At 43.4% G+C, this 11,575-nt stretch overlaps 1 protein-coding gene across 7 annotated transcripts in view; it reads right to left on the reverse strand.

Moving 5' to 3' along the window:
* The window catches only part of HECTD4 (HECT domain E3 ubiquitin protein ligase 4), a 188,927-nt gene extending 178,067 nt beyond the window's left edge, over window positions 1-10,860 (reverse strand). For 4 of the 7 annotated variants that reach the window (XM_072802573.1, XM_072802574.1, XM_072802572.1 and 1 more), the window contains exon 1: window positions 10,539-10,860. In XM_072802573.1, the coding sequence (XP_072658674.1) occupies window positions 10,539-10,715 (177 nt within the window). In that variant the 5' untranslated portion in view covers window positions 10,716-10,860. The remainder of the gene's footprint in view (window positions 1-10,538) is intronic. The other 3 variants (XM_072802577.1, XM_072802576.1, XM_072802575.1) reach the window with 1 other exon arrangement.
* Between the last annotated feature and the right edge of the window lie 715 nt (window positions 10,861-11,575).

The raw sequence follows: 11,575 nt of genomic DNA on the forward strand, positions 1-11,575 counted from the left end.
TATAGGGGTTTTCTTTATTTTCTACATCTATGTATTACTTCTTTATAAGCAAAAAAGTTTTGCATAACATAAAAATACAATCAACTTGGATCCCTGGATGGCTCAGTGGTTTAGCACCTGCGTTCGGCCCAGGGCGTTGTCCTGGAGTCCCGGGATCGAGTCCTACATGAGGCTCCCTGCATGGAGCCTGCTTCTCCCTCTGCCTGTGTCTCTGCCTCTCTCTCTCTCTGTCACTCATGAATAAATAAATAAAATCTTTTAAAAAAATACAATCAACTTAATGTCAGTTATTTTTCATACAGGTTTAAAAAAAAGGTAGAATTACCCTTTATATTGGCACATAAGAGAGAAAATTTTAAGACAATCTGGGCCTAAACAGTCTCCCTAACAACCACCATGCACTCTGAACACACTTCAGGGGCCAGTGTGTCTCTTCCCAGAATGGGCAGCTCCCTGGCACTGCTCAAGTCTGGCAGCATCCCCAGACTATCAGAATAAGAAGTTGCTCTCTCCTGCCTAAATATGGACGTGGTCTGTATTAACTGGATTACCAACCAAAATGAGTATATGTCAGGAGCAAAGATCAAGCTGCAAGAGAAGTCCTCTGAAGTGAAGTGATAAGAGGTAGGCAGCAAAACAGAACACTCTGGCTTTTTTCAGCTGACCATGGTTTAGCTAGTATTTCCAGGTACCCAATTACATCTATAGGCTCACTCTTTTGGAGAGAAAGCCATTGGCTTAAGCAAATGATAAAATTAAGCAAATCCATGAATTCTAAAATAATCTCTTTGAGGGTGCAAGGAAAAGAGGTTCTACCAAACACTGTTGCTGGAGTACAAACTAATATGGTCAACTCTGGAGAGCAATTTGGCAATATCTAATAAAATTTAAAATGACCAGCCATCTGGGTGGCTCAGTCAGTTGAGCCGCTTTCTTTGGCTTAGGTCGTGATCCCAGGGCCCTGAGATTGAGCCCCGTGACAGGCTCCCTGCTCTTTGGGGAGTCTGCTTCTCCTTCTCCATCTGTCCCTCCATCCTGCTCGTGCTCTCTCACTCTCTCTCAAATAGAATAAATAAAATCTTAGGAAAAAAAAAATTTTTTTAATGGTCACCCATGATCCAGCAATTCTGCTTTTCAGAAACTGCTCTAGAGAAATATTCCAACATGTACACAACAGGCATGCAAGGATATATGCACTGAAGGACTTTTTTATTTTATTTTATTTTATTTTATTTTATTTATTTTATTTTATTTTAAAGATTTATTTATTTATTCAGGGGGGTGGGGGACAGAGGGAGAAGCAGGCTCCATGCAGGAAGCCCGAAGTGGGGCTCGATCCCCGGTCTCCAAGACCACGCCTTAGGCCGCCTGCAGCCTAAACCGCTGCGCCACCGGAGCTGCCCTGAAGGACGAATTTTATAAATTTTTTTTAAATTTTTATTTATTTATGATAGTCATACAGAGAGAGAGAGAGAGAGAGAGAGGCAGAGACACAGGCAGAGGGAGAAGCAGGCTCCATGCACCGGGAGCCCGACGTGGGACTCGATCCCGGGTCTCCAGGATCGCGCCCCGGGCCAAAGGCAGGCGCTAAACCGCTGCGCCACCCAGGGTTCCCTGAAGGACGAATTTTAATAGTGAAAACTGAAGGGGCAACTGGGTGGCTTAGTAGGTTGAGTGTCTGACTCTTGGTTTCAGCTCAGGTCATGATCTCAGGGTCACAGGATCCAGGCCTGCATCCGGTGCTCAATGCACGGTCTACTTGTCCCTCTCTCTCTCAAATAAAAAAAAATTTTTTTTAAAATAGTGAAGGGCAGCCCTGGTGGCTCAGAGGGAGGCCTGCTTCTCCCTCTGCCTGTGTCTCTGCCTCTCTCTCTCCTTTCTGTGTATTCTCATGAATAAATAAAATCTTTAAAAAATAAAAAATAAAAATAAATTAAAAAATAAAAAAAAGTGAAAATCTGAAAACACCACAATGAATGAAAATATTCATTGTGGTGGCCTGAATAATGCCCCCCTACAGATATTTAAGCCCTAATCCCCAGAACCAGTAAATGTGACCTTGGTTGGCAAAAAGGACTTTGCAGATATGATTAAATTAAGGGTTGTTAGATGGGGGGGCAGCCCTGGTGGCTTAGCGGTTTAGAGCCGCCTTCAGCCCGGAGTGTGATCCTGGAGACCCAGGATCGAGTCCCACGACAGGCTCCCTGCTTGGAGCCTGCTTCTCCCTCTGCCTGTGTCTCTGCCTCTCTCTCTCTCTCTCTCTCTCTCTCATGAATAAATAAATAAAATCTTAAAAAAAAAAAAAAGAAAAAAAAGAAGAAGAAGAAGAAGGGTCCTAACAAAAGCGATGCTGGAGGAGCCAAAGAGAAGACGTGTGATGACAGATCGGACACCAGGGCAACACACTCTCAAGAGAGAGGAAGAAGCACTAGAAGCTGTGAACAAGGCCAAGAAACAGATTCTCCCCTAGAACGTGCAGAAGGAAGCAGACCTGCCAGCAGTTGACTTCAGCCCAGTGAGACTCATTTTAGACTTCTGGTTTCCAGAAACATAAGAGCAAAGATAAGAATAAATTTGTGTTGTTTTAAGCCACTAATTTTGTGAGGATTTGTTAGCACAGCAACAGGAAATTAAAACACCCATCAATCAGGGAACAGCTAGATAAACTAGTATTTCTGGAGTCCCATGCAGCACTGAAAAAAAATGTGGTAGATCTGTATATGGAGTATAGGAAGATCAAAACACATCATTGGTGGGATGCCAGGGTGGCTCAGTGGTTGAGCATCTGCCTTTGGCTCAGGGCGTGATCCTAGAGTTCCGGGATCGAGTCCCACATTGGGGCTCCTGCGGGGAGTCTGCTTCTCCCTTTGCCTATGTCTCTGCCATATATGTGTGTGTGTGTGTGTGTGTATATATATATATATATGTGTATATATATATATACACATATATATATATATACACATATATATCATTGGCTTAAAAAGTGATGAAAAGATATGTCTAGCATCACATCTTCTCTGTAAGAAAAAAATAATAAAAAGCATATATGCACACAAACACACATAAAAATACACATTCAAAAGTGATCTTGGAGGAGGCACCTGGCTGATTCACATGGTTAAACGTCTGCCTTCAGCTCAGGTCATGATCCCAGGGTCCTGGGATGGAGTCCCTCCTCAGACTCCCTGCTCAGCAAGGAGTCTGCTTCTCCCTCTCCCTCTGCCTCTCTCCCTGCTTGTGTTCTCTGTCTCTCTCTCTCAAATGAATAAATAAATATTTTAAAAATTATCTTGGGGCACCTGGCTGATTCTGTTGGTAGAACATGCAACATACAACTCTTGATCTTGGGTTTATGGGTTCAAGCCCCACCTTAAATATAGACATTGCCTAAAAATAAAATATTAAGAAAAAAACCAAGATCTTAAAGAACACATTAAAAATTTGAGTACTGATTTAAAAGTGGTGAGGAAAAAAATAAAATAAAATAAAATAATAAAAAATAATAAAAAATAAATAAAAATAAATAAAAATAAAAGTGGTGAGGAGTGGATGGAGACCCGGATTAGGGATGGTATGTAAAAGACACTTCAGTTTCATCTGTTTTTCCACTTTTTATAAGGATATATTCATGTATTCATTTTAAAACTTTTTAATAGAAAAAAATAAAATTAAAAAATATTTTAATGGATCCATAAATTGTGTTAAAAAAAAAAAGCAGGATGAAAGTAATAGAGTAATAGTTATACAATATCTGCAATCTTGGGACACCTGGTGGCTCAGCGGTTGAGCATCTGCCTTTGGCTCAGGGCATGATCCTGGGTTCTGGAGATCTGGTCCCGCATCAGGCTCCTTGCATGGAGTCTGCTTCTCCTCCCTCTACCTGTGTCTCTGTTTCTGTGTCTCTCATGAATAAATAAATAAAATCTTAAATATATATATATATATATATATCTGCAGTCTTCTCTCCTTTGGAAGTAGCTATGCATTTATCCTACAGTTGATCACCTGCTATTATTTATATTTGTCTATAAATATTGACTAAACATCTTAAAAAGCAGACTATGCTCCTTGTGTTCATCCCACAAACACCACTGTAAAACAAGACGGAAAGAGGGGGAGGGAGGAGAGAGCATGGGGTCCTTTTGGGACTTGACAAGCCTTTCATAATTATCACTACAGATACCTTATTACTTAGGAAAGAACAGGAGCATGACAATCTACCTGTTAGCCCAGGCCAACAGGTGTTATTTTGTGACAGTCAATATGAAAGCCAAGAAGACAGATAATAATCAAAACTGATTTATTTAGCAAGACCTTAGACATACAATTGGAGGAAAACTGAAATGAAAACTATTATCTCATCTGCCTAGCCAGACTGCAAACAAATTGGGAAGGAAGAAAATTCCAGAGGGATCACACACACACACACACACACACACACACACACACCCTATCTCCACTATCCACTTCAAGAGGGGAAAAAAAAATTTTTAAGATTTTATTTATTTATTCATGAGAGATAGAGAGAGAGAGGCAGAGACACAGGCAGAGGGAGAAGCAGGCTCCCCATGGGGAGCCCGATATGGGACTCGATCCCAGGATCCCGGGATCACACCCTGAGCCAAAGGCAGATGCTCAACCACTGAGCCACCCAGGCATCCTGAGAAGAAAGAAAATTTTGCCAATGGCACAGTTTTGCTTTCATATACAAAGGGCAGCTGACTGAATATGCAAAAAACAACTTTCCAGCAATGAAGCACCTTATAAAGACAGCCCATATACTCTAAGTACATAATCACATCCCTCCTTATCTAATCCTTACATTAACCCTATTATTACTCCCCTCCTACAAATGATGAGGTGTCTAACATAATTTTTGAACCTGGACCCTGGGCTAGAGTTGGACAGATCTATTTCACTCTCAGCTTTGTTAATTATATGACCTTTGACAAGTTACTTCACTTCCGTGCCACAGTCTCCTCATTTGTAAAATGAGGATAACGAAAGTAACAAACTTATAAGGTTTTTACAAGGATTGAATGAGATAATGGGTGTGAAGTGCTTAGCACAGAGCCTGGCACACAACATGCTGACGCTGTGGTCATGGCGATAAGTAGAGGTGGGGACAATGATGACAAGGTAGTTGCAGTGGAAGAAGAAACCAGGGATTACTAAAGGTGTGGAACTGCCTAAAATCATACAGCTAGTATGGGGCTAGAATTTCAGTCCCCATCTTACTCTTTAAATCTGATTTTGACCTTTAGGCAAATACTGCCTCCCACAGTCATAAGGTATTTCATTCTAGCCAGCCAAACCTGAGAGCTGGTTGAGCCATTGTTGCTCAAGCTCACAGAACACTGCACAAAGATTCAGTTGACTCTTCTTCCAATGCTCATTAATTACACTGTCATTAACTTTACTTGCAGCAAAGGTAGTTTTATTCATTTATTCATTACCTCTTCTAAATTTAGAATGTGGAATTCTATAAAAGTACATAAACCACTTCCGAATGAATCTGACCAAAGGATAAACTGGCTGGTGGTATCCTCCTAGGAGAATACATCAACATTTATAAATCTAAAGTATCCTCTCAGGGGATCCCTGGGTGGCTCAGCGGTTTAGCGCCTGCCTTTGGCCCAGTGTGTGCTCCTGGAGTCCCGGGATCAAGGCCCACATCAGGCTCCCTGCATGGAGCCTGCTTCTCCCTCTGCCTGTGTCTCTGCCTCTGTGTGTGTGTGTCTCTCTCATGAATAAATAAATAAAATCTTTTTTAAAAATTTAAAAAATAAAGCATCATCTCAAAGGCTTCATCTGAATGTACCCTAAGTATTCAAAGCCTTAACTCATTTCAGTTGATTGACTCCTTCCCTCATGTAGCAAAACAACAAACAGGAAACAAAAAACCCTCCTGAGCCTTTTCTCATTTCCTAAATAGTTCTCAAGTAAAGCATTCTGGGTTTACATAGGGTTTGTTCGTTTGCTTTAGTGAGATGTAACAGGCATACGATGAACTGCACATATTGAAAACACTCAGTTTGATGAGTTTTGACATATGCATAATATACAACCATCACAAATTATTGTTGCATTTTCTAGAATTTCACATAAGTGAAATCTTACAATATTTATTCCTGTTTATCTAGTTTCTTCCACCCAGCATAAATCACATCTGTTTAGATTGTTGATGGACCTTTAGATTGTTTTCAGTTTTTGACAAGCACAAATAAAGCTGCAATGAACCTTCATGTTCAAGTCTTTTGAATTGGCATAAGTGTGTGGGGATGGGGTGGGTTCTTATTAAAACACACACACACACACACACACAATGAAAAATAAGAAATATTAACTTAAATGCCTGAGTTCAAAATTAAACTACAGGGTACAAAAAAAAAAAAAAAAACTACAGGGTACAAAATAGCTTAGCCAATTTGGGCAAATCAATGAGCTTTTCTGTCAACATCCATATGTGCAATGCCCGTCCCCACTGGAGTCTGAAGCAAAATGAGATAGGAAACAGGAACCTTTTGGAACTTCCACAAATAAGCTATTCCTTTTTGTCTTGTAAATTCTCTTAAAAAAAAAAAAAAAAGACTAATGTTCTAGGAAATGTAATGCATAATGCAATATTTGAGTTGTCATTTTTAAGTTTTTTTTAACTTCTTAAATTAAAAAAAAATAATTTCTTAAATTATTTCACACTTAAAAAAATAATTTCCTACACACCTTCACTTTCTGCCAACAACATGAAATTAAAATAAATACAGGTAGCTATTTTATTTTATTTTTTCAGGTAGCTATTTTAAACACCAAGAAAAAAAGCCCTCACTCTGCTTTTTTTTTTTTTTTTTTTTTTTCCACTCTTCATTTCTAATACATTCCAGTGGATTCAAAGTCTTTATCTTGGGGCAGCCCCGGTGGCGCAGTGGTTTAGTGCCTCCTGCAGCCTGAGGTGTGATCCTGGGGACCCAGGATCGAGTCCCACATCGGGCTTCCTGCATGGGGCCTGCTTCTCTCTCTGCCTGTGTCTCTGCCTCTCTCTCGCTCTCTCTGAATGAATAAATAAATAAATCTTTAAAAAAAAAAAAAAAAGTCCTTATCTTCCAGCCTTACTTGATCTGCATCCACCACCACTACCACCACCACCCACCCCCCATCTCTCATCATCCTCCTCTTCCCCTTGGTTTACTGGGCTCAGAGCTCCAAACTAGGGCCTCTAAAGATGCTTGCTGCCCTCTGAGGGCCCTAGCTCTTGCTGTCCTCGGTCTAGGATGTACTTTCCCCTATGGTAGGCACACTCTCACTTCCTTCGGGGCTCTGCTCAAATGCCATTCTGTGCTCTCCTTTCCTGCTCATCCTAAGAGGGAGCCCTTCCCCACCATCACTCCCCATTCCTCCTACCCAGCTATATTTGTCTCCACAGCACTTATCAGGTATTATGTACATGTATACATATATAGACTACATATTTGATTATCATTATTGTCTATATCTTCCCACTCAAATAAAAGTTTTTTAAAGACAAAGGTTTTATTTTATCCTCTGCTGCATCTTCAATGCCCAGGACAGTGGGCCCAGATCACTTCTGAATTCCACAAATACTTACTGAAGAAATTTGTTGATTACACATTATTTATTGATTAAAAAAATAAACTCTGAGGAGTCTGGTTGGCTCTGTTGGAAGAGCACCTGATTCTTGGTCTCAGGGTCGTGAGTTCAAACCCCATCTTGGGTATAGAGAGAGATAGAGAGATAGAGAGATAGAGAGATAGAGAGATAGATAGATAGATAGATTAAATCTGTTTAGAATTTACTAGGAAGAAAAAATAGGAAGAAAAATTTTAATTCAAATGCTGGGCTCTTGCTTAAATTAAAATGCTAAGTCAATGTTAATCGACTTCATAGGATGGATTCTTTTCTCAAATGGACATTTAACTTTGAGCAGCACTTACAAAGTGAAAAGAACACTGGAATTCAAAGGTAGGAAAGCCTGGATCTAGTCACCTGTCCTGACATAACTAATTTCACTACCAAGTCATAACAGCTCCGGACCTCAGATAACTTTTTTCTAAAATGAGGAAAGTGATTATCTCTAAGGCCCCTTCGTGCTCTAAAATCCTGAGATTCTACTGCAATTAGTACACAGGTATGCATTAATATTGCCAGTCATAAATTAGTTAGCTTAATCCAAATTTGTCCTAATCCAAAACTTCAACGGAAGGATTCTAACTAGAAAAGCCTGTGAAAAAAAAATTGTTATCCAGCTAGTCTACTGGAAGAGGCTTAGAAGAGCATACTTCATAGGGGTGGTAGCATTTCAATGTTAGTTTTTTTTAAAAAGTTGATGAACCTTTAATCTTCCTCAAATATTAAAAAAAAATAGGTTACTAGAAAGGATATAAAAATATCTGGTTATTATCCTATCTGTATCCAGTTATGAAATTTTAGATAATTACAAATATGAGTATCATACATACAAGGAGGTAGTAGAATATTATGATCAGGAGCAGACATGTTAGAGACCAACAGACCCAGTTAATGTCCAAGATCTCTATGTGTGACCTTGAGTAAGTCACATACTTAATCTGCATTTTGCTTGCCTCATCTGCACAATGGGTGCAACATTTATAGTTGTTCCAACAGGTAACAATATTTACCTACTAGGATTCTTTTGGGAACTTAATAAGATGATGTCTGACACATAGGATATACTTAATATTACTTAATACACCCTTGCAAACACAAATCTAACAGCCACAAAAATATTCTTAGCTATCCATTTCTACTGATACAATATAGCTAGCCTATATAGCAAATGGAAAGAAATGAAAAAAGTTCTTCACCACTGACAGTCATGGAAGGTCAGAACATACATTTTCTTTGAGTTTTTAAAAATCTACCAAACCAGGGAGGTTTTCTTTGAGATCATTCTTCTGTGGAAAGAGCTGACAAATAATACATTTTTGCAGTAAACATCTTGGGAAAGCCAACTTAACAGCTCAGTTATTTTGAACTATTCCTACCTTTTTAATCCTAAAAATAAACATGTTATATACATATCAAATTTTGGGATCTCTAAACTTAGTGTTTAAGGAACAAAAGAGCATCCACTTTCCACATTTCACATACAACAAAGTCAATTAAATAAAAAGATTCCACCATCATAGCATAATACCCGTTGACTTTTCAAGCCAATAAAACACTTGCTTTTTCTAGAATAGGCCCAAATGAGGCATAATAAAACCATAATCCCATGTTAGGAATTCCCTATCAACTTCTTCCCTTTTCGGTGGCCAAACTGAAAAATAAGTCAATTAAGAGTTCACAATGGGAATACTGCAACCTCAACCTCAAACCCAGACACAAAACACAGTGGAACGCATTCGCATCTCAAGCACGCCCAAACGCCTTGGCGAACGCGATCTGATCACTACCGTTTCCAGAAACACACTGTAATGTATTTTAATCCATTTCTATAAACGTTCCTTGTGCTGAAAGCCAAAGTGCATGCAAAACCGCAAAACACAAAAGATTTTCGCATTCCGTTTTTAGCCAGAAGATAGGCCATCCTCTCTGCGCCCTACCCTAGAGAGTCTTCCTTGCGACAGTAGGAATGACACCCCATGCTACCTACACATCAAAATATCACCCCAAAGTGGAGGGGGTGCAGCGTCAGCATCGGCTGGCCTGGATGAAAGGATACTGCCAGTATTCCCACCTCTGGGCAAACATGAAACCAAGTGAAGTCAGTGGAAAGTTCTCAACAACCGAGATATTTGGTTTCCTTCTGCTCCAAACCCAGCAGCAGCAAAAATGCGGAGATTTGCTTTTGCACCTGCCACGGCTCACGGCTTCCCGGCGACTCCCGAGCTCACGAAAAAGGCCTTGAGGCCTAAAGCGCCCGTGACCCCTTGCGGAGAGCGCACGGAGGGCCCCTGTAGCATCACCCTCGCTGTCCACACCGCTCGCTTCCCTGACAAAGGCCCCGTGTCGGTCCGAGGCACGACACAGAGAAGTTACCGGTTTGTCCATCACGGACCGACAGCTGCCAATACCCTCCGGGGGTGGGGGTACCGGCGAGGTGGAGATCAACATAGGACTGGCAATGAGAAAGGGAGAGGTATACAACGTTAAAATTAAAACGTCCCCAAAGCTAAGCAACCTGGGTGTGCCCTGCAAGTGAGTCCAGGGGGCTCGTGGGGGAGGGGAGAGAGCCGGGGAGACGACGGTGGCTCCTCCAGGGCGTGAAGGCCGTGCCGAGTGACAGTCTAATAAAATGCTGGGTGTCAGAACGCTCAGAATGAAACCACAAATGCAATCCCCCGCGAGCTTGAGGCCCTGAGGAGGCAGGGAGGCGGGCGGGCTGCGGATCTGCGGCCGCGGCCCCCCACCTGTCCGCCCTGCGCCCACACACCTGCCGGGGCACACTCTGGGGAGCCTCGGGGTGGGGGTGAGGCAGAGGTGCGATGGCCCGAGCCCTGGGGTGCGGGGCGGGCGGGCTAATGGGCTGGCAGAGGCCGGGGAGCAGCCTCGCTCACCTCCAAGTCGGTGTCGGCGGCCTCCGGGGCCCCGAGGATCTCGCTCGGCAGCTCGGCTAGGTCGGTGACCCGGATCAGCCCGTCGTGCAGGAAGATGGTCTCCTCCTTCACCGAGAGCCACTGCGCCGAGTCCGCGGCCGCCGCCGCCGCAGCTGCCGCGGCCGCCGACGAGCCCATGGCCCTGGCTGAGGGCTGGACGGTGAGGGGCAGCCGCCCGGCCCGGGGGAAACGCGAGCAGCAGCCGCCGAGATCACCAGTCCATAGCAGCAGCAGCCGCGCCCGCCTGCAGCGCCCCGCTCGCCGCGTCGCCCGTGCAGCTCCGCCCTAGGCGGTCCGAGCCGCCATCCCCCCACCCCCGGCCCGGGAGACCCCGGCCCCGCCGCCACCGCCGCCGCCCTGAGGAGCAGGACCCGCCTCTGCCGCTCGGCAGCCAACTGTCAGTAAGACGCCATGTTGGGGGCGGGGCTCCCGGCATGCCCCGCGGAGCGGACAATACAGGCTCCGCCCCCCGCTTGGCCCCGCCCCCAGGCGGCCCGGGCCTCCCAAATCTGCAGGACCTCTATGCCTCGCCTTTCGATGGGTCTTGTCCTCAGACTGACCTTCCCCCTCGTTCTACCTCTAGCCACCCAGGGGCGCCCGGGATCTGCCGTGCGCCAGCAGAAGAAGCCGCCGCCTCCCCTCCTCTCCCTCCTCGGGTGTGCATCCTTCGCAGGGGCCAGAACGCCCCATCCTCGACAGAACTTAGAGGTTCATTTCCTGCTTTCATATTTAAATGAGGTATATGCAAAAATTGGGCACAGTGAACACTTGTTCATAAGCGCTCGGTAGAGCCTCACAGTAGGTGCTGCTTATTTTACTAAAGTGTCTGGTACTCCATAAGCACTCAAAACCTGATGAAAATAAAGCACCGGTCACAATGCTTGGTGCCCAGCATCTGGCACTTAATAAGTGCGACCTAGTGGGAGTTGAACTATTGTTTTCTTTTTTTTTTTTTTAACTATTGTTTTCTTTCATCAGTATTCAACACTGATTGACAT

Source organism: Canis lupus, chromosome 27 (genome assembly GCF_048164855.1).
Source record: "Canis lupus baileyi chromosome 27, mCanLup2.hap1, whole genome shotgun sequence".
Classification (NCBI taxonomy): domain Eukaryota; kingdom Metazoa; phylum Chordata; class Mammalia; order Carnivora; family Canidae; genus Canis; species Canis lupus.